The sequence below is a fragment of the Kryptolebias marmoratus genome, linkage group LG23, assembly GCF_001649575.2.
Source record: "Kryptolebias marmoratus isolate JLee-2015 linkage group LG23, ASM164957v2, whole genome shotgun sequence".
Taxonomy (NCBI): Eukaryota; Metazoa; Chordata; class Actinopteri; order Cyprinodontiformes; family Rivulidae; genus Kryptolebias; species Kryptolebias marmoratus.
In genome coordinates, this window is record NC_051452.1 from 214,098 (window position 1) to 234,630 (window position 20,533).

A 20,533-nucleotide genomic window follows, 5' to 3' on the forward strand; every position below is an offset into this window, starting at 1 on the left:
CAGTGTAATCATGGAACATAAACGCATCGACAAACACTTTGTGTCTGCAAAACATGTGAGGAGAGCTGCAGACCAGGGACAATCCAGAAATGCTCATGAATGTCAGTTTAGAAGCTATCAAAGTTCTCAAATAAAGCACCTTTTGTTGGGAATTATCTTACAAAACTAGGAAGTATTTTTGGTTTATATATTAAAAGTTATGGCTTTTTATTGATTTTAATTTTAAAAAAAAAGAAAATGCCCCGCAAAATCCTGGAGGGACTGATCAAAGCTCACTGGCTTTGTCGCGTAAACACGCCCACGAGTTCTGACCAATCACACGACGCTTGGCGCAAACTCCTGTGAAAAACAGTTCGGCCCGGACCTTATGAGAAGGGGCGGAGCTACTAGGAGAACAAAATCTGGTCACGCAAGTACATCAATGAAAGCCGATATTGTGACTTCTTATGGAGCCATAAATGCCGTAGCTCCAATTAACCAAAGGATCTCTTCTTGAATTCAACAGGGGGGATGGCTGCTGTGTCTGAAGGCCCAACAGAGAGTAAGATGTTTGTTTTCTACATCAGTGTTTCTCGGTACAGTCCCATCCTTTCCCTGTCATGTGTCTAACGAGGACGTCTCGTTGATCAGTTAACCCCAGCCTCTTCTTGGACACCCCCGTCCCGGACACGGCGGTTCAGTCTCCCGCCTTCCCAGCACGTGAGTCACGGCCTCAGCTCGCCGCCGAGACGAGCGCAGCTGACGCGAAACTGACTTGCCGTTTGCTTTTCCCAGTACGAGAGATCAGCATCGACAGCATCCAGGCCCCAGAACCGAGGACCAGAGAGGAGTTTCTACAGTGTGAGTCTCGTTGTCCAATTGTCCAAAATATTCAGTTTTGACGAGCATTTAAACGTAATTGTTCTTTAATTTGTTTTGCTAGATTCCGTGAGCTTGATCCTTGATCCCGACACCGCCCACAGACGGCTGGTACTCTCCGAAGGTGACACTAAAGCCACCCTGCAGGCGGCGGCGCAGCCTTACCCGGACTGTCCCCAGCGTTTCGACGGCTGGACGCAGGTGATGTGCCAGAGCCCGCTGTACACCCAGCGCTCCTACTGGGAGGTGGAGTGGCGCGGGCGGGGCTCCTCCATCGGCGTGGCCTACGGGGCGCTGAGCCGGAAGGGCTCGGACGCCAGGTCGGGCCTCGGTTACAACGCCCAGTCCTGGACCCTGGAGCTGTCGGACACCTGCTGCCTGGCCATGCACGCCAACCAGAAGCGGGACATACCAGTCACCTACTCGCCGCGCCTGGGTGTCTACCTGGACCTGTCGGCGGGCACGCTGGCGTTCTACAGCGTGGCGGACAACATGACGCACCTCCAGAGCTTCCGGGCCAACTTCACGCAGCCGCTTTACGCCGTCTTCGGCGTGGGGAGCGGCGTCGGGGTGGGTTTGGACTTCGCCCTCGGGCAGTTCTCGTCCAGCTCCGACAGCATCAAGATCTGTCCCATGTGAGGCTGCGCCGCGGTAACTGGCGGATGAACTCGCTCGTTAAGGAAACATTCCTGTTATTTAAACATTCGATGACTCGAATGTCATCGAGTGGAATAAGTGTTTGATCCCAAGCAAACATGACTTAGTACTCCTGTTGCCTTATATGGTATGCTTCCTGTCACTGTCACGCTGGAGGACCCATCCACAATCCATATTTAGTTCTTGTCCACCATTTTAACGGCACACTGACCTGTCCATTGGCGGCGTCCGTATCCTCGGCCAAAAACCACCGTCCCAAACCATTATGTTTCCACCTCCGTGCTGGACTGTACGGATGGCGTTCAACATTTCTCTTCCTCCGAAACATCTGGGTCAAACCGATGCCAAGGAACTTTCTCCAAAGCCTTCTATGAACCATTTAGACGTTCGATGGCAAACCTTTTTTTTTGAGCAGGGGCAACTGGCGAACGGTGCAGGAGTTTGACTCCATTACAAGCGTAGCGTGCTACCGGACCATTGCCGAGCTCTTCTCGCACATTTACGAGTCAAGATCCTGCGTGGAAATCCAAACAGAGGACGCCTTATGGTTGTTCGTCACCAAGCTTCCTGTTCAGGAACTTGTCGACCATTCCAGCCTTGTGCAGATCCATCTTGTCCCTGAAGTCTAACAGCTTTTCCAAGTCTTTTCCACGGTGGTGCAGAGGTTTTGTGGACAGGTGGGTTTAATACCCAGGTTGGAATCAGGAGTGACTTACCTCTGTCCTTTGTCCCTCTGCCATATTCTTTCAAACCTTTCTGTACGTCTTCCGTCAAATCAGTCATAAACACCGGAGACGTTCATTGTTTTTATTGTTTTAAATTTAAAACAAACAAAAAACAAAGGAGGCATTTGAATAACTGCAATGAGAGGATCCTGATCATAGCTGGGGACGCACAAAGACGTCATGGACATTTTAAATTTTAAGCTGGCTTCACAGGGATATGACAACTACAGCTAACCCCAAAAAAACAAAAAAAAAACACGACTGCCTTCCCTCTCCTCTACATTTTAAATACTTTTAATCCTGCAGCGTTACCGTATTCTTTAAACGTGTGCTTTGTCTTGTCAAAAATAAAACATTTGACTCTAATAATGGATTCCCTTTGAGTGAAAGACTCAAAATCCAAACGTACATTAAAATGTTAGCTTATGTTGCTACAACAGACACACATAAATATGCAGAATGTTCTCGTTAATGTTATAAACCTCAAACAGTAATCTGTAAAATAATAGTAAAGTGCCGTTACTGAGGGTTTAGGTTAGTTAGGAGCAGAAGCACTGAACGTTGAGGGTTCACACACATCAAGTAAAATATTAGTTTTTTTGTATTTGGGTTTGAAATAGTATGTAGATGTTCAAACACCCCCATCTGGTGGCCAATGTTTGTACTGCATACATCCCTGTTTTTATCCCATGACACAATTTAAAATGAAAAAAACAAGAATCTAGACGCGATTTACGACATTAATTTAGGGGATCCCTTCTGAGCTGAACCCGAACCGCTCAGACTTGCATAATGGCTTGACGAGTGACGCCATTTTCTTCCGAGAAGACGATGCGGCGATCCCGATGAGTGCAAGAAAGAAGCAAAAACCGAAAAGATGGCTTAGCGAGAACTCAAATGTGACCAGTGCAAGCCTTCACTTAAGGCCTCATACCGTCAAAACTATACAAAACAAGTATTTGGTTCTGACCTCACCTTCAGCCCGGCACCCAACCTCACGTCCCGGCCAACAGATGCATGCTGGAACCTACAGGCGAGGTTTGTTCTTCATGCAGACACTTCGCCCCGCAGCACACGGATGGCAACCGGACAGTCGTGCAACAATGGACCGCTGTAAAGCCACTTCTGTTAACGAAAACATAAATGCTAACACTGACGTGCTCAGAGGCATGAAATACAAGACTCGGTTGGCAGTAGGCTATTCAAGATCTGGCAAATTGAATCGCTTCCTAGCTGACGTGTTCGAGGAAGCAGATTTCTTTAAACCTCTGTTATTGGCTGGCATGATAACTGTACAATTACAGACTAAAGCTTTTCCGGAACGTTACAGAACAAGCCCTTGGAATGGCAAGACCCTGGATGCTCCCCTTCCTTTTGCCTTCGAACGTGCCGAGGCCGTGATTTCCCTCCCGTTCCCCCAAACCGTCCTCGCTCTTCTCGTCGACGTCCACAAACCTTCCGATACTTGCTCGTTGTCCTCCTTCCCCGCTGAAAGTCGGACCCGAGGATCCAGAGTCAGAGTCTTGCTAAGGATCATCATGGCGGACACGTTTAGATACCTTTTAGGATTCGTCAAAAACAATTTAATTGTGCTTTAAATTAGGTCATATAAAGGAAGGGTTGCTCTGCGGACTGATTCCCCCTCAAAGGCAGAAAAGGACAAGACCGGTGGAGGTCTGAGGAAGAAGTTCCTGATCCGATCCACTCAGTGTTTCGTTAAACTTCTTGGGGGGTTGGAGGTGGAGGCAAGATGCCGGCGTCGTTCTTTAAGGTTCCCCCACGGTGGCGGCGGTATAGCCAGGGAGGTGGGATGAGGAGGGTTGCCTGCCGACCGGCTCCCCGCCCGGGCGCCGATCATAGCCGGGAGGCTCTGGTTGCGCCTCAGGCCGTCCATCAGGCTCCCTCCGCCTGCGGACACCAAAGTGGCGGAGTCCTGACGCGGCAGCGGCGTGTCGCCCTCCGATCCGTGCAGCACCTTGGCGAAGCCCAGCCGTTGCAGTCTCTCCACCAGGCCGACGCCGGCCGGGTCGGGCTTGGAGCGTCCGGGCTTAGGGGACGAGGCGAAGGCCGCGGTCTCCTGGGAGGGGCTCGGGAGGTCGGGGTGCGGGGCCCGGCCCAGGTTCAGGCCGTAAACGTCTTGGAGGAAAAGCTCCGCGGGCCTCGAGGCGAGGAAGTTGTCGGCCGGGTGTTGCCGGGACTCCGTAGGCACTGGGGACGGAACCGGGGAGCGGGACGGGGAGTTGGGAGGCGTGCTCGGCAGGAGGCGCAATGGGGGCTGCCGCGGGGCGGCTCCAGCGGAACGCGGCGGGGCGTCGGTGGAGACTTGTGCAGAAATGCCCCTTTCCAGAACCAGCTTGGCCAGACCGCCGGGGGGCGCGGGGGGACGTCGGGGCGGGAAGCAGTCGCCCAAACTCAGTCTGCAGGGAGTCACGGGGGTACTGGGACCGGTTCTCATGGAGCTGGGAGTGTTGGCCAAAAGGGACGACAGAGAACTGGAAAACAAGAAGGGAAACGATGGTTTCGGGAATTAGAAAGACATTTGACGATCTTCCACAAAATGCATAGAAGAAAAATGGGAATTGGAATTTAACGTAAAAATCCCAGATGAAGGCTGGCTAAACATCTGGAGGGTCCGCAAGGATCTGGAGAGAATCGAATAGTTTTTTTTTTTTATTCCATCCAAGGTCAAAAGTAAACAGTTAAATAAAAGTGTACCCTGTTGGTGAGACTGCACAGATCTTTTGGACATGTGATAAAATAACGCAATTTTGGAAGATGTTAAATAATTTGCTACCAAAAATACTTGGTTACAAGATTCCTATGACCTGTACAACACTATACCTGTGCAATTTATCCAAAGAAAATGTACAAAAAAGGGACGGATATTTGGTTAAAATCCTATTAGTAGCTGGTAAAAAGGGTATTACAAGGAAATGGGAGGGAAAAAGACCCGACTATTATGAAACAATGGTACAGACTGTAGAAGAAATTCAAATTATGGAAAAGATGACCCCGCCTAAGGCTATAAGAACATGGACATTTCGCTTGGATTGCTGCTCCCGACTACCGACACAAAAAAGACAGATATTTGCTCCGGCATAACCTAAATCTTAACCCGAACAGTTGAGGTGTTCCAACTCTAAAAAGGTAGATATTTACCTGTATGTTGATGTATCTGAACTCTCCATGGAGCTTTTTAATCAGAGCCCTAAAGCAGAAGGTTTGAACCACATCAAGCGTTTTCCTGATTTACCTCGGGGTGACCTGCGTGGTGTCCGTAGGGTGCAGAATGCGGCAGGTTGTGAAGGTGTAGGTGGAGAAGGTGGCGCTCTGACACTTCCCTGGGTTTTGGACTGAACACAGAACGACGGCCATGAGAAACGTTATCAGTGTGAGAAAGGATACGGAACGTTAAGCTGGAAGGTGAAGGGATACGGTACCACAGGAGGATGCGGCAGATGTCGGAATTTGACTTTGTGTTTGAGCGGCTGCCGCCGGAGCTCCTGGAACGGCGTCCTCTGCCACAGGACGGGGCGTCGAACGGAGGTCTGAGCGGACGGCGGAGGAAGTGGCGGGCGTCCCCGTGGGACGCCGCCTGTCCCTCCTGTCCTCCGGCGTGGACGAGCAGCGCACGTTGAAGGTGATCCCGCCTTCCTCCTCCTCCTCGCCCTCGTCCTTGCACCGCTCCGCCGCTCCTTTCTCGAGGAGGGCCGTCCCCGTGCGCTCGTCGCCCTCCTCGTCCTCCTCCATGTCCGAGAGGCGGTGCGGCGCGTCCTGAGCCAGCGGACGGAAACCCTTAGTCACGACCCCAGGGTGCAGGTCCAGGATGGTTGCTAGGTGAGGTTTGGCGAGCTGCTGCCAGTGGTGGAGCGTCAGCGACCCTAAAAAATGTGAAGAAATAAGAAAAAAAATTTAAAAACTAACATTTATCAGCCAAGAGCTGCCGACTAAGCTAACATTAGCATGCTAACATGTGACTTCTTTAACACTGAATAAAAAAAAACAAAACAGTTTTAAATTTTTTTTAAAGTAATATTTAATTAAAGTAATATTTGTAGTAATTACAACAGTTTTAGAAGTAGAATACACATTAAACATTCGCTAACAGCGTTTCCTCGATTCGCCAAACTGCATTTTTGCCGTTAGCTTAAATGCTAATCTTGAACCGGTTCAAACGTTGACAACTTTTACAAATTATTTTCATGTTAATGCGTAAAAGGTTAATAAACAATTAATATCTGTTGTAGATAGCCACCGAAATTGATCTCAATTTGGACAATTAGACACTGAATTGACGAGCTAACAGCTAGCTCAAACGGAGCCGAGCCCAAAGTGGATTTTAAAGCTCCTAAACTCAAATAATAATAAATAATAGTTTAAGTAAACACTATTTTATAAACATTGCTGGTAATTGTGTAGCACACGGTTAGTTTACAGGGAGTTTTGTGCAAATAGCGGGAGCTAGCTGTAGCGCCTCCATTAGGAATATTATCATATTTCTGTTAGAATAAGTGTGTAAAACAAAACAAAAATAACATTAATTTCAAGGGTTTTCAAGTTGCGTACACGTGAATCACTATGAAATATTTGAGATTAGAGTTGTTTTAAAATGGCAGAGATCCATTTTGGTCTTAGCTAGGCTCAGATTAGCCGTTAGCTCGTCAGTCTGGTCAGGATAAAACTCCGTTAAGGATTGGTTTCCAGCCGCCAGCTGAACGTTTACCTTCCATGGGTTTGACGATTTGAAGCTTCTCAGGCAGGAAGGTCTTGAAAACAGTGGAGCTGACCGACAGATCTGACAGGTTGGAGAACGAGGACAGCACGCTGCCCGTGGGGGACCCGCCGCCGCCGCCATCTTCGCCGCCTGCCTCCAGGGCCTGCAGCTTCTTCTCACGCTCCGCCTGGAAGAACTGGCGCTCTGACAGGACGTTCTGCCGCCGCAGCGACAGGCGGTGGAGCGCTTCGGTGAGGTCGTTGCCTCCCGGCGATCCCGGCCAGCCCGGTCGCGGCCCCTCCCTGTAAGCAAAGGCGAGCGTTGCGACTTGATTGCTTTCCCTGACGGGAAGTTGAACGGAACGCAAAGAGCTGATACTCGTACCCCTGAGCGGACTGGAACGGCTGCGCCGTCATCACTAGAGAGCTCTGTCCAGAGCCGGGGATGGGAGGCGTGGCCGAAGGACCGCGCGACGCCGAGGCGTTGACTGAGCGAACGGTTTGGAAGATTCGCTTCTGGGAAAGTCTGCCAAAAGAAGGAAGTAACAGATCAGAGAGAGAGAACAGGAAGTGCATCCCGGTCGAATAATGGCTGCCTCTGATGTGGGTCCCCGACCTCTGGTCCTCAAAGGCCGTCTCCTCCTCAACACTCAGCTCTCTCCTCATGGTGCCCTCGATCTCTGCCGCCAAGGAGTCCTGGACGTACACAGGGAAAGCTGCCACGTTTAGCTTTATGTTTTATCTCGTTTCGATCGGCTCTCGGGCTGAGATGACGCTGTTCGCTCACCATGGGGTAAAGGCCGTAGGGGAAGTGCCGCCGCATCCCCAAGGACGGCGTGCTTTTACTGCGAAGTTCTCGGATCTCCTCCTGTAACTCGTGGAGCATTTCTACGCACTCGGCGTTCCTCTCTGCCAGCTCGTTCAGCTGCAGCAGACGCAGGAATAAAAACAATAAAAATCAATCATTCGCAGTTTAAAAACAAGCCTCATTGACCAAAGTGCAAAGTTTAAAATCCAACATAAAAGGCCATACGTGCAATAAAATGCCACAAACAACAAAATGAAGGCGGATAAAATAAGCTTGCGCAGCAAAATCTACCGAAATTTAAAGGAAAGGTGTTCAGCGCTGACATGTAAAAACCTGTAACTTTTAAAAGTGACGGAACTATTTTTAATGCATTGGAGCTGTGAAAAGATTATAAATAAAAACATGAAAACAATAATATTGTCCTTTAAAAGGCATTATCAGTGTTTCATAACAGTTACTAGTCCTGGGCATTAGCGTAGTTTAATAATAACTAGCCCTGAGCATTAGCATAGTTTAATAATAATAATTAGCCCTGAGCATTAGCATAGTTTAATATATAACTAGCCCTGAGCATTAGCATAGTCTAATCATAACTAGCCCTGAGCATTAGCATAGTCTAATTTTAACTAGCCCTGAGCATTAGCATAGTCTAATTTTAACTAGCCCTGAGCATTAGCATAGTCTAATTTTAACTAGCCCTGAGCATGAGCATAATAATAACTAGCCTTGAGCTTTAGCATAGTCTAAAAATAACCAGCCTTGAGTATTAGCATAGTTTAATAAAAACTAGCCCTGTGCATTAGCATAGTTTAATAATAACTAGCCATGAGCATTAGCATCATCTAATAAAAACTAGCCCTGTGCATTAGCATAGTTTAATAATAACTAGCCATGAGCATTAGCATAGTTTAATAATAACTAGCCCTGCGCATTAGCATAGTTTAATAATAACTAGTCCTGAGCATTAGAATAGTCTAATAATAATAATAAGCCCTGAGCATTAGCATAGTCTAATAATAACTAGCCTGGAGCATTAGCATAGTTTAATAATAATAATAAGCCCTGAGCATTAGCATAGTCTAATAATAACTAGCCCTGAGCATTAGCATAGTTTAATAATAATAATTAGCCCTGAGCATTAGCATAGTTTAATATATAACTAGCCCTGAGCATTAGCATAGTCTAATCATAACTAGCCCTGAGCATTAGCATAGTCTAATTTTAACTAGCCCTGAGCATTAGCATAGTCTAATTTTAACTAGCCCTGAGCATGAGCATAATAATAACTAGCCTTGAGCTTTAGCATAGTCTAAAAATAACCAGCCTTGAGTATTAGCATAGTTTAATAAAAACTAGCCCTGTGCATTAGCATAGTTTAATAATAACTAGCCATGAGCATTAGCATCATCTAATAAAAACTAGCCCTGTGCATTAGCATAGTTTAATAATAACTAGCCATGAGCATTAGCATAGTTTAATAATAACTAGCCCTGCGCATTAGCATAGTTTAATAATAACTAGTCCTGAGCATTAGAATAGTCTAATAATAATAATAAGCCCTGAGCATTAGCATAGTCTAATAATAACTAGCCTGGAGCATTAGCATAGTTTAATAATAATAATAAGCCCTGAGCATTAGCATAGTCTAATAATAACTAGCCCTGAGCATTAGCATAGTTTAATAATAATAATTAGCCCTGAGCATTAGCATAGTTTAATATATAACTAGCCCTGAGCATTAGCATAGTCTAATCATAACTAGCCCTGAGCATTAGCATAGTCTAATTTTAACTAGCCCTGAGCATTAGCATAGTCTAATTTTAACTAGCCCTGAGCATGAGCATAATAATAACTAGCCTTGAGCTTTAGCATAGTCTAAAAATAACCAGCCTTGAGTATTAGCATAGTTTAATAAAAACTAGCCCTGTGCATTAGCATAGTTTAATAATAACTAGCCATGAGCATTAGCATCATCTAATAAAAACTAGCCCTGTGCATTAGCATAGTTTAATAATAACTAGCCATGAGCATTAGCATAGTTTAATAATAACTAGCCCTGCGCATTAGCATAGTTTAATAATAACTAGTCCTGAGCATTAGAATAGTCTAATAATAATAATAAGCCCTGAGCATTAGCATAGTCTAATAATAACTAGCCTGGAGCATTAGCATAGTTTAATAATAATAATAAGCCCTGAGCATTAGCATAGTCTAATAATAACTAGCCCTGAGCATTAGCATAGTTTAATAATAATAATTAGCCCTGAGCATTAGCATAGTTTAATATATAACTAGCCCTGAGCATTAGCATAGTCTAATCATAACTAGCCCTGAGCATTAGCATAGTCTAATTTTAACTAGCCCTGAGCATTAGCATAGTCTAATTTTAACTAGCCCTGAGCATGAGCATAATAATAACTAGCCTTGAGCTTTAGCATAGTCTAAAAATAACCAGCCTTGAGTATTAGCATAGTTTAATAAAAACTAGCCCTGTGCATTAGCATAGTTTAATAATAACTAGCCATGAGCATTAGCATCATCTAATAAAAACTAGCCCTGTGCATTAGCATAGTTTAATAATAACTAGCCATGAGCATTAGCATAGTTTAATAATAACTAGCCCTGCGCATTAGCATAGTTTAATAATAACTAGTCCTGAGCATTAGAATAGTCTAATAATAATAATAAGCCCTGAGCATTAGCATAGTCTAATAATAACTAGCCTGGAGCATTAGCATAGTTTAATAATAATAATAAGCCCTGAGCATTAGCATAGTCTAATAATAACTAGCCCTGAGCATTAGCATAGTTTAATAATAATAATTAGCCCTGAGCATTAGCATAGTTTAATATATAACTAGCCCTGAGCATTAGCATAGTCTAATCATAACTAGCCCTGAGCATTAGCATAGTCTAATTTTAACTAGCCCTGAGCATTAGCATAGTCTAATTTTAACTAGCCCTGAGCATGAGCATAATAATAACTAGCCTTGAGCTTTAGCATAGTCTAAAAATAACCAGCCTTGAGTATTAGCATAGTTTAATAAAAACTAGCCCTGTGCATTAGCATAGTTTAATAATAACTAGCCATGAGCATTAGCATCATCTAATAAAAACTAGCCCTGTGCATTAGCATAGTTTAATAATAACTAGCCATGAGCATTAGCATAGTTTAATAATAACTAGCCCTGCGCATTAGCATAGTTTAATAATAACTAGTCCTGAGCATTAGAATAGTCTAATAATAATAATAAGCCCTGAGCATTAGCATAGTCTAATAATAACTAGCCTGGAGCATTAGCATAGTTTAATAATAATAATAAGCCCTGAGCATTAGCATAGTCTAATAATAACTAGCCCTGAGCATTAGCATAGTTTAATAATAATAATTAGCCCTGAGCATTAGCATAGTTTAATATATAACTAGCCCTGAGCATTAGCATAGTCTAATCATAACTAGCCCTGAGCATTAGCATAGTCTAATTTTAACTAGCCCTGAGCATTAGCATAGTCTAATTTTAACTAGCCCTGAGCATGAGCATAATAATAACTAGCCTTGAGCTTTAGCATAGTCTAAAAATAACCAGCCTTGAGTATTAGCATAGTTTAATAAAAACTAGCCCTGTGCATTAGCATAGTTTAATAATAACTAGCCATGAGCATTAGCATCATCTAATAAAAACTAGCCCTGTGCATTAGCATAGTTTAATAATAACTAGCCATGAGCATTAGCATAGTTTAATAATAACTAGCCCTGCGCATTAGCATAGTTTAATAATAACTAGTCCTGAGCATTAGAATAGTCTAATAATAATAATAAGCCCTGAGCATTAGCATAGTCTAATAATAACTAGCCTGGAGCATTAGCATAGTTTAATAATAATAATAAGCCCTGAGCATTAGCATAGTCTAATAATAACTAGCCCTGAGCATTAGCATAGTTTAATAATAATAATTAGCCCTGAGCATTAGCATAGTTTAATATATAACTAGCCCTGAGCATTAGCATAGTCTAATCATAACTAGCCCTGAGCATTAGCATAGTCTAATTTTAACTAGCCCTGAGCATTAGCATAGTCTAATTTTAACTAGCCCTGAGCATGAGCATAATAATAACTAGCCTTGAGCTTTAGCATAGTCTAAAAATAACCAGCCTTGAGTATTAGCATAGTTTAATAAAAACTAGCCCTGTGCATTAGCATAGTTTAATAATAACTAGCCATGAGCATTAGCATCATCTAATAAAAACTAGCCCTGTGCATTAGCATAGTTTAATAATAACTAGCCATGAGCATTAGCATAGTTTAATAATAACTAGCCCTGCGCATTAGCATAGTTTAATAATAACTAGTCCTGAGCATTAGAATAGTCTAATAATAATAATAAGCCCTGAGCATTAGCATAGTCTAATAATAACTAGCCTGGAGCATTAGCATAGTTTAATAATAATAATAAGCCCTGAGCATTAGCATAGTCTAATAATAACTAGCCCTGAGCATTAGCATAGTTTAATAATAATAATTAGCCCTGAGCATTAGCATAGTTTAATATATAACTAGCCCTGAGCATTAGCATAGTCTAATCATAACTAGCCCTGAGCATTAGCATAGTCTAATTTTAACTAGCCCTGAGCATTAGCATAGTCTAATTTTAACTAGCCCTGAGCATGAGCATAATAATAACTAGCCTTGAGCTTTAGCATAGTCTAAAAATAACCAGCCTTGAGTATTAGCATAGTTTAATAAAAACTAGCCCTGTGCATTAGCATAGTTTAATAATAACTAGCCATGAGCATTAGCATCATCTAATAAAAACTAGCCCTGTGCATTAGCATAGTTTAATAATAACTAGCCATGAGCATTAGCATAGTTTAATAATAACTAGCCCTGCGCATTAGCATAGTTTAATAATAACTAGTCCTGAGCATTAGAATAGTCTAATAATAATAATAAGCCCTGAGCATTAGCATAGTCTAATAATAACTAGCCTGGAGCATTAGCATAGTTTAATAATAATAATAAGCCCTGAGCATTAGCATAGTCTAATAATAACTAGCCCTGAGCATTAGCATAGTTTAATAATAATAATTAGCCCTGAGCATTAGCATAGTTTAATATATAACTAGCCCTGAGCATTAGCATAGTCTAATCATAACTAGCCCTGAGCATTAGCATAGTCTAATTTTAACTAGCCCTGAGCATTAGCATAGTCTAATTTTAACTAGCCCTGAGCATGAGCATAATAATAACTAGCCTTGAGCTTTAGCATAGTCTAAAAATAACCAGCCTTGAGTATTAGCATAGTTTAATAAAAACTAGCCCTGTGCATTAGCATAGTTTAATAATAACTAGCCATGAGCATTAGCATCATCTAATAAAAACTAGCCCTGTGCATTAGCATAGTTTAATAATAACTAGCCATGAGCATTAGCATAGTTTAATAATAACTAGCCCTGCGCATTAGCATAGTTTAATAATAACTAGTCCTGAGCATTAGAATAGTCTAATAATAATAATAAGCCCTGAGCATTAGCATAGTCTAATAATAACTAGCCTGGAGCATTAGCATAGTTTAATAATAATAATAAGCCCTGAGCATTAGCATAGTCTAATAATAACTAGCCCTGAGCATTAGCATAGTTTAATAATAATAATTAGCCCTGAGCATTAGCATAGTTTAATATATAACTAGCCCTGAGCATTAGCATAGTCTAATCATAACTAGCCCTGAGCATTAGCATAGTCTAATTTTAACTAGCCCTGAGCATTAGCATAGTCTAATTTTAACTAGCCCTGAGCATGAGCATAATAATAACTAGCCTTGAGCTTTAGCATAGTCTAAAAATAACCAGCCTTGAGTATTAGCATAGTTTAATAAAAACTAGCCCTGTGCATTAGCATAGTTTAATAATAACTAGCCATGAGCATTAGCATCATCTAATAAAAACTAGCCCTGTGCATTAGCATAGTTTAATAATAACTAGCCATGAGCATTAGCATAGTTTAATAATAACTAGCCCTGCGCATTAGCATAGTTTAATAATAACTAGTCCTGAGCATTAGAATAGTCTAATAATAATAATAAGCCCTGAGCATTAGCATAGTCTAATAATAACTAGCCTGGAGCATTAGCATAGTTTAATAATAATAATAAGCCCTGAGCATTAGCATAGTCTAATAATAACTAGCCCTGAGCATTAGCATAGTTTAATAATAATAATTAGCCCTGAGCATTAGCATAGTTTAATATATAACTAGCCCTGAGCATTAGCATAGTCTAATCATAACTAGCCCTGAGCATTAGCATAGTCTAATTTTAACTAGCCCTGAGCATTAGCATAGTCTAATTTTAACTAGCCCTGAGCATGAGCATAATAATAACTAGCCTTGAGCTTTAGCATAGTCTAAAAATAACCAGCCTTGAGTATTAGCATAGTTTAATAAAAACTAGCCCTGTGCATTAGCATAGTTTAATAATAACTAGCCATGAGCATTAGCATCATCTAATAAAAACTAGCCCTGTGCATTAGCATAGTTTAACAATAACTAGCCATGAGCATTAGCATAGTTTAATAAAAACTAGCCCTGTGCATTAGCATAGTTTAATAATAACTAGCCATGAGCATTAGCATCATCTAATAAAAACTAGCCCTGTGCATTAGCATAGTTTAATAATAACTAGCCCTGAGCATTAGCATCAGCTAATAAAAACTAGCCCAGCACTAAATCAGGGCTAGTTTTGACGAGCCCCGAGTACTATACTACCTCTGCTGTGAGCTGCCTCTGAGCATCTTTGGAGGCCTGAAGGTGGACCCTGAGCTCCTCTTTCTCCAGAGCCAGCTGCAGAAAAACAAACCATGAGATGTTTGTTTGTTTTTTGTTTTTGTTTTTATAGCACAGGATGTGATGTAATGTAGCAGACCTCAGGGTCGCCTCACCTCCTTCACCCTGTGCTGCAGTTCCACTATCTGGGAGAGCAGCTGAGCGATTTCCTCCTGGTGTCTGAGCAGCTCCTCGTTCTTTTGGGACAGCTCGTCCGACAGGGACACCATCTGGCTGTTGGACTCGCCTGCAACCCGGCGCGGCGTCAAAAAAAAAACAAAAAAACAACAAATTAAAACTCATTTCTCAACCTGGAAGCCGGCCGTTAGCTTGTCCGGTGCTGGCGCGCGCCCGACTCACGCAGCTCTTTGACGCAGTCGCTCACGAGCTGCTGCTCCTTCTCCTCGTACGTCATCGTGTCCCTCTTCAGCTGACATGCCTGGAGGACGAAAAGACCCGCGTGTCAACGTTGTCCCGAAACCCACGGAAAGCTGTTCTGCGGTCAGACGAATCGAAACTTGACGCCACGTCCTGCATCCTAAGAGGGGACAGGGGACTGGGGCGACGGCGCGCCTTTCTTGCTCAATGAGCGGCGCGCCGACGTCCCCCCCCGCCGCTGAGGGTCTTGAATAGTGACCGTTTTTCCCGACTGGACAAAAATATACGTCCTTTAGTGTTAATATCGTTTGACTCCAAGAACTAAAGCGTCGACAGAGACAGCCTTACTTAAGCTCAGACGCATCGACACACCAAAATGGAAGTCAAGGTTTACATATATACATGGCGGTAGCCATCTTGGATTTTGACATGGCAGCCCAATATTCGACAGCGAGCTTACTTACGCCTAGACACGTCCACACACCAAAATGGAAGCCGGTGCGTCGCTTAATTTTCAACTTGTTCAGCTCTCAAGGTCACGGACGGACCTCGAGGGGTATTTTTTCGAGTCCCCTCTTGGACTCGGAACTAACGGCCGCGGTTGTGCGTTTGTTTGAAGTGTTTCGCTGAACGCAAACAGAATCGAGACTCTGAGTGTCCGTCCCGCGAACGAAGCATCGGGCGACACGTAAAAAAAAAGCAGCCGAGTCTTCTGCCGCGCCTCTTTCGGTTCCGCTCCCACTCGCTTCCATTTCTGAACGCTCGCGTCAGCGTTTCACGAATGAGAGGAACTTTTTTTTTTTTTTTTTTATGAAGTTCCTACTTGCTTACGGTGCTTTTAAAAGAAAGGGGGATGTGTTTGACATGTTTACGTTTTTCCACATTTAGCACAAAGTTCCGACTCGTACGAAGTTAAGGTCGTAAATTCGGATAAAAAGGTTCCCGCAGAACCACCTACCTCAGTTCTCAGCGCCTGGTTCTCCTCCTCCAGCTCCTGCAGCTTGTTCTGCAGAGACTCCAGCTGGCTGAGCGCGGCGGCAGCGGTGCCCCCCGCCAGCAGCCGAGGGTGCTGCGGGGGGGCGGACACGCTGGAGTCCATTTCGCTCTCCTCCGTGGCGCTGGCCACCATCCGCAGCAGCTCGTCCTTCTTACCGAGCTCGTGCTGGAGCTGGTTGACCTGGGAAATTAGAGGACGGGATTACAGCCGGCATCTGTGTTCAATTGGTTGTCTGTTAGCAAAATATCTCATGAACCACTGAATGGATTTTGATGAAACTCTCAGGAAATATTCACTCCGTGTTCATCTATCACTCATTAACTTTTGAAGACAACCTGATTCAAAATGGCCACCACAGCCAACTGTACTTAGAAAACACAAAAATGGCTATAAATCAGCCAATTTTACAGACAATGAGCTAAAATTTACTATGATGGTAGCTGAGAGTCATTACCAACATATACTGCAAGCACAGACTGATCGTTGAGCTCTCCGCTTAAAGACTGCCAATAACTATAGGAGTCAACTCAATTTGTCTGTTAGCAAAATATCTCACGAACCACTGAATTGATTTTGATGAAACTTACAGAAAGTAATCATTGGATGTGCATCTAAAACTGATTAAAGTTTGGAGTCAATCCAGTTCAAGATGGCCACCACAGCTAATCAACCTTAGCGATCACAAAAATAGCAATAACTTACGGAATTTTACAGATGCTGAGCTCAAATTTGGCGTGGTAGTAGCTGAGAGTCATTCTCAAAACATACTCTGAGCACTGACTGTTTGCACTGTTTTGCGTGGGACTGTGTCTGACATTACTTTCAAGGTGTAACCAAAATGGCTCTAATGGCATGTTACAAAGCTAAAAGCTTTAGGTAAAACGTTTTTTGTATAATTCCTATTTTAGACGGTTGGACATGAACTACCTGGTCCACAGCCTGGGCCAGCTGCTCCTCCAAGGCCTCGTTGCGTTCCTGCAGCAGGTGGTTCCTCTGCAGGAGCGACTGGCCGATCCGAGCTGCGAGCTCCAGGTCTCTGTCCCGCTGTCCGTTAGGAGCACAGAGTCGATCAGAAAAACGGTAAAAATAAAAAAACAAATAAATTCTACCAACGGGACGACGCCTACCTCAGCCAAAAGGTGCGTGACCACGTCGACGTCATTGTAGGTCCTGGTCATCTGCTCCACGCGATCCGCACTCAGGACTGATCAAAAGGGGGGGGCGGGAAATGTTAGCACGTGCTAACACGCTAACTAGCGCACGGTGACGTACAATCCAACAATCCAACACAAAAACTTTAACGACAACTACACCATTTATTCAAACTGACAAACTAGCCTAGCATGCTAGGTTTACGTAAACATTAAAAAGTTCTAAACAAGAGTGGCCCAGAATCTACGGATGACGAGAAGTCAAACGACCCTGTTGTAGCAACAATTGTCCGTTTAAAAATGACGATCTTTTAAGTTATTTAGTTGTAAACAATTCTTTTTACAAAATATTGTTGACGAGCTAACGGCTAACAAGCTAATGCTATTTTTTTTTTTTTTTTTTTTACACAAATATCAATTTCAATTTATTCTGACAGAAATGTTACGATACTCCAGCAGGAAGTGACCCTGGTTGCACAGGAAGTGCTACAACAAAGCAATTGTGACTCCCGCAGCATGGCGGCATGCCTGCTAGCGCGCTACAGGCGGGGTGGGAGTAGCTTTAAATCGAAACGAACACGAAAGGGTAGCATCTCACCGGGCTGCGAGCGTTAGCGACCGGTCGGCGTTCGCGAAGGGGACTCCGAAATCTCTCAAAACGTTCGCAGGAGTTCTCGTAGGGGCTCGCCGTCTTGTCGTTTGAACGTTGAACCCGTCTTAAACGTTCCGCAAAAAAGTGTCCGTAAATTCTAGATTGCTAGGGCTGTATTTTGCCACCTAGCTGGACTAAAAATAAAAAAAATTGTATAAAAAAAATTGATTGCACTTTCACGTCACGACTTTACGAGAGTCAGTAAAGTGGCGCCGTTTGTCCTAGCAGAGTTGCCGTAGATTCTTTTGTTGTTTTCTTCGCTGACCCCAAAGAATACAAGCCTGTAAGTGAAACTTAAAGTTATAATAACGTGATTGTCTTTAATAACGGCTTTAAAATGTTCGATTTGTGTACAAATTTCTAGATGCTAATCGCGTTAGCTCTCCTATGGCGTTTTCAATGTTAAGTTAGCATCTGCGCTAATTGTCGGTCAGCAGCTGGTTATTATTAGGCTTTTTTTGCTGACATATGTTATTGATCGCTCTTTGTTACTTTTATAAATACATAAACAAGTGTTTCTTTCCATGGGATTACGTTTAAAGATAAGCACGATGTGTCGATAATTGTTTTATCCGATAATCATGATTTGCAAAAAAAAAAAACGCAGCCCGGTGAGACACCCGCCTTAAACGGTGCTACTGTAACAGCAGATAGTTGACCCTAATTATGAAGTTCCACCATCTGCTGTCAACTACATGCAAAAAAAAAAAAAAAAAGCAAGCATCGGCTATCAGGTGCGAACGCAAAAACCCGAAGCCCCGAAAGAAAGATGGATACCTTTGGAGAGGCTCTGAGAGCCGGGCTGGGAATAAGAAGAGGGCTCCAAAGCAAGATATGCTAGTGAGAGAGGAGAGAAGAAAGAGGGAGGGGGGACAGTTCAAGTCGAGACAACCAGTTCGTGGAAAGTGAGAAAGAAAAGGGAGCTTCGATAAACAAAGCCGTTAGTTCGGTTGACGATCTTGAGGAGCTACTCGTTAGTCTGGTTTTGCCTTCGGGACCTGAGTGGGCATCGCCAGCGCTGCTCGGCTTCCCCCTCCACCTGTTCAAAGAGAAGCGGGTGACTGCTTTGGACCTAGAGGCCCCCACCTGTTTTTCACCGAGCCGTGCCGGACACTCGGCGGATAAAAAGGACAAGGATAACGAGTTTATCTCGCAGATCCGCCCGCGTAAACAGATAAGCACGTGACCGGTAAATCTGAGGCTGGTGGCGACCTCGGCGGGTGGAAAAAACCCAGTCGTTCGTAGAAGACAGATACACAGATATGGGTTTACCTCCGGCCCGAAGCATGGCGTCGTGGTAAAGGTAATGTATATCCATGGTGTGGGTTGGTTGTTTTACTCCTCATGTGTGTCGGTTGGACTTCATTAAGTCAAAAACGAGAAGTGACGACAAAACGAGTCTTTCTGACTCCCGACTCTTGAGCTCGAGGGACTATGACCTTCCCGTGTTATGAGCGGTTGGACCTTTGGCACCAATAAACTCCTCCAGCAGCAGCAGCAGCTCCACGCTACAATCTCCTGCAGACTACACGTTACACAAACGTGGACAGATTGGTTCGTTCAAGAAAGAACGACCCCGCGAAGGTCACTGAAACAAGTTGAAGTTAGAAAAAGAACAGATAAATGGATAGAAATCGGCCGTGGCTTTTCAATTTTGCAGCCATTTTTGGTTTGTGACGTCGATTGTCGTCTTATTTTTCCCGCGTTCCCACTGGTCATGTAGCATACCGCCACCTGTCTGTTCTGAGAATACTGCGCCGACGTAACTAGCTAACGGCGTTAGCTAGTTAGCGAAGTCCTGCGTGGCGCTCTGACGGCGGCGACTATAACGGAACCCTAAACAGTAGACGTGTTAAGCTAATGTGTCCTGTAATTAACATCGAGGGTGTCTTCGGTCTTGTAGCCGGTCAGTCTGCCTGTTTGAAGGGTGAACGGTAGTCACAGGGCTGTTTGGTAGTGTGGTGTGTAACACACTGAACACGGATCCCAAAAAAGATGAGGAGAGAAGTTGAACTCTGGAGTTTAGAAGGAGCACGGCTGACAACGGACTCCGATAAATGCTGACAGGCTAATGCTAGCTGCTTGATTAGCCGGGTTTATTAGACCGACGGACATGCTAACGCTTTCGGTTTGTGCCGTTGCCCTTGTGCCGCTTTTTTTTTTTTCGAGAATTCCAACATTTCCGGTGACCGAAACGGTGTTAGGGAGTCACGACCCCTCTTTTTCGGAGCGCGGGTCATTCGTTAATCGGCACGCCGAGCCTCCGCCGGGCGCTCGCTAACATGAGACCGAGGCACTTCTTTATCTTCTGTTATCACTAGGAGCTAGTTTTGGTTCTCAGGCTGAAGACGGGATGATCCTTAATCAGACCCTCCGGGATGTCGCGATGTTGCGATCGCAACTATTAACGCAAAATCAAGCAAACCCCACGAAATCGCAACGTGTGCAACTTTGCCCAAAACGCTGCAACTTTCCTGCAACTTTAACCCAATATTTATTGTTTCTAAAGTGATTCGCAACCGTTTCTGCAGTCTAGTGTCGTCTTTGTGGGTTTGTGTCGCGTGGAATACAAAATAACCCCAAATAACTCAGGAAGAAGACACGTGACGTCACTTCCTGTTAACGTCAGAATGCCAGGAGCGTGCAGGAGCAGCGACCGAAGCCAAAATGTGCGCTAATGCTTCACATTTGCCCACAAAGATTTCAGCAAACCAGTTTCCTCCCCAGCTGCAGCTGTTTTGCACGTCCTGCAGTGTAATCATGGAACATAAAC

The 20,533-nt window shown here is 44.1% G+C and overlaps 2 protein-coding genes across 6 annotated transcripts in view; one reads left to right on the forward strand and one right to left on the reverse strand.

The window, feature by feature from the left end:
• The window catches only part of trim25l (tripartite motif containing 25, like), a 10,586-nt gene extending 8,041 nt beyond the window's left edge, over window positions 1-2,545 (forward strand). For both annotated transcript variants that reach the window (XM_017437626.3, XM_017437627.3), the window contains exons 13-16: window positions 506-541; window positions 631-699; window positions 775-840; window positions 923-2,545. In XM_017437626.3, coding sequence (XP_017293115.1) covers window positions 506-541; window positions 631-699; window positions 775-840; window positions 923-1,497 — 746 coding nt within the window. In that variant the 3' untranslated portion in view covers window positions 1,498-2,545. The remainder of the gene's footprint in view (window positions 1-505; window positions 542-630; window positions 700-774; window positions 841-922) is intronic.
• The window catches only part of trak2 (trafficking protein, kinesin binding 2), a 25,339-nt gene continuing 7,114 nt past the window's right edge, over window positions 2,309-20,533 (reverse strand). Inside the window, exons 1-15 of one of the 4 annotated variants that reach the window (XM_017437625.3) lie at window positions 19,033-20,249; window positions 18,538-18,799; window positions 17,085-17,161; window positions 16,885-17,001; window positions 15,919-16,137; window positions 14,943-15,021; window positions 14,699-14,829; window positions 14,526-14,600; window positions 7,741-7,878; window positions 7,570-7,649; window positions 7,339-7,479; window positions 6,964-7,256; window positions 5,681-6,121; window positions 5,494-5,593; window positions 2,309-4,732 (exon numbers count right to left, since the gene is read on the reverse strand). In XM_017437625.3, the coding sequence (XP_017293114.1) occupies window positions 3,946-4,732; window positions 5,494-5,593; window positions 5,681-6,121; window positions 6,964-7,256; window positions 7,339-7,479; window positions 7,570-7,649; window positions 7,741-7,878; window positions 14,526-14,600; window positions 14,699-14,829; window positions 14,943-15,021; window positions 15,919-16,137; window positions 16,885-17,001; window positions 17,085-17,135 (2,652 nt within the window). In that variant the 5' untranslated portion in view covers window positions 17,136-17,161; window positions 18,538-18,799; window positions 19,033-20,249 and the 3' untranslated portion in view covers window positions 2,309-3,945. Of the gene's footprint in view, window positions 4,733-5,493; window positions 5,594-5,680; window positions 6,122-6,963; window positions 7,257-7,338; window positions 7,480-7,569; window positions 7,650-7,740; window positions 7,879-14,525; window positions 14,601-14,698; window positions 14,830-14,942; window positions 15,022-15,918; window positions 16,138-16,884; window positions 17,002-17,084; window positions 17,162-18,537; window positions 18,800-19,032; window positions 20,250-20,533 lie in introns of those variants that run through there. The other 3 variants (XM_017437621.3, XM_017437624.3, XM_017437622.3) reach the window with 3 other exon arrangements.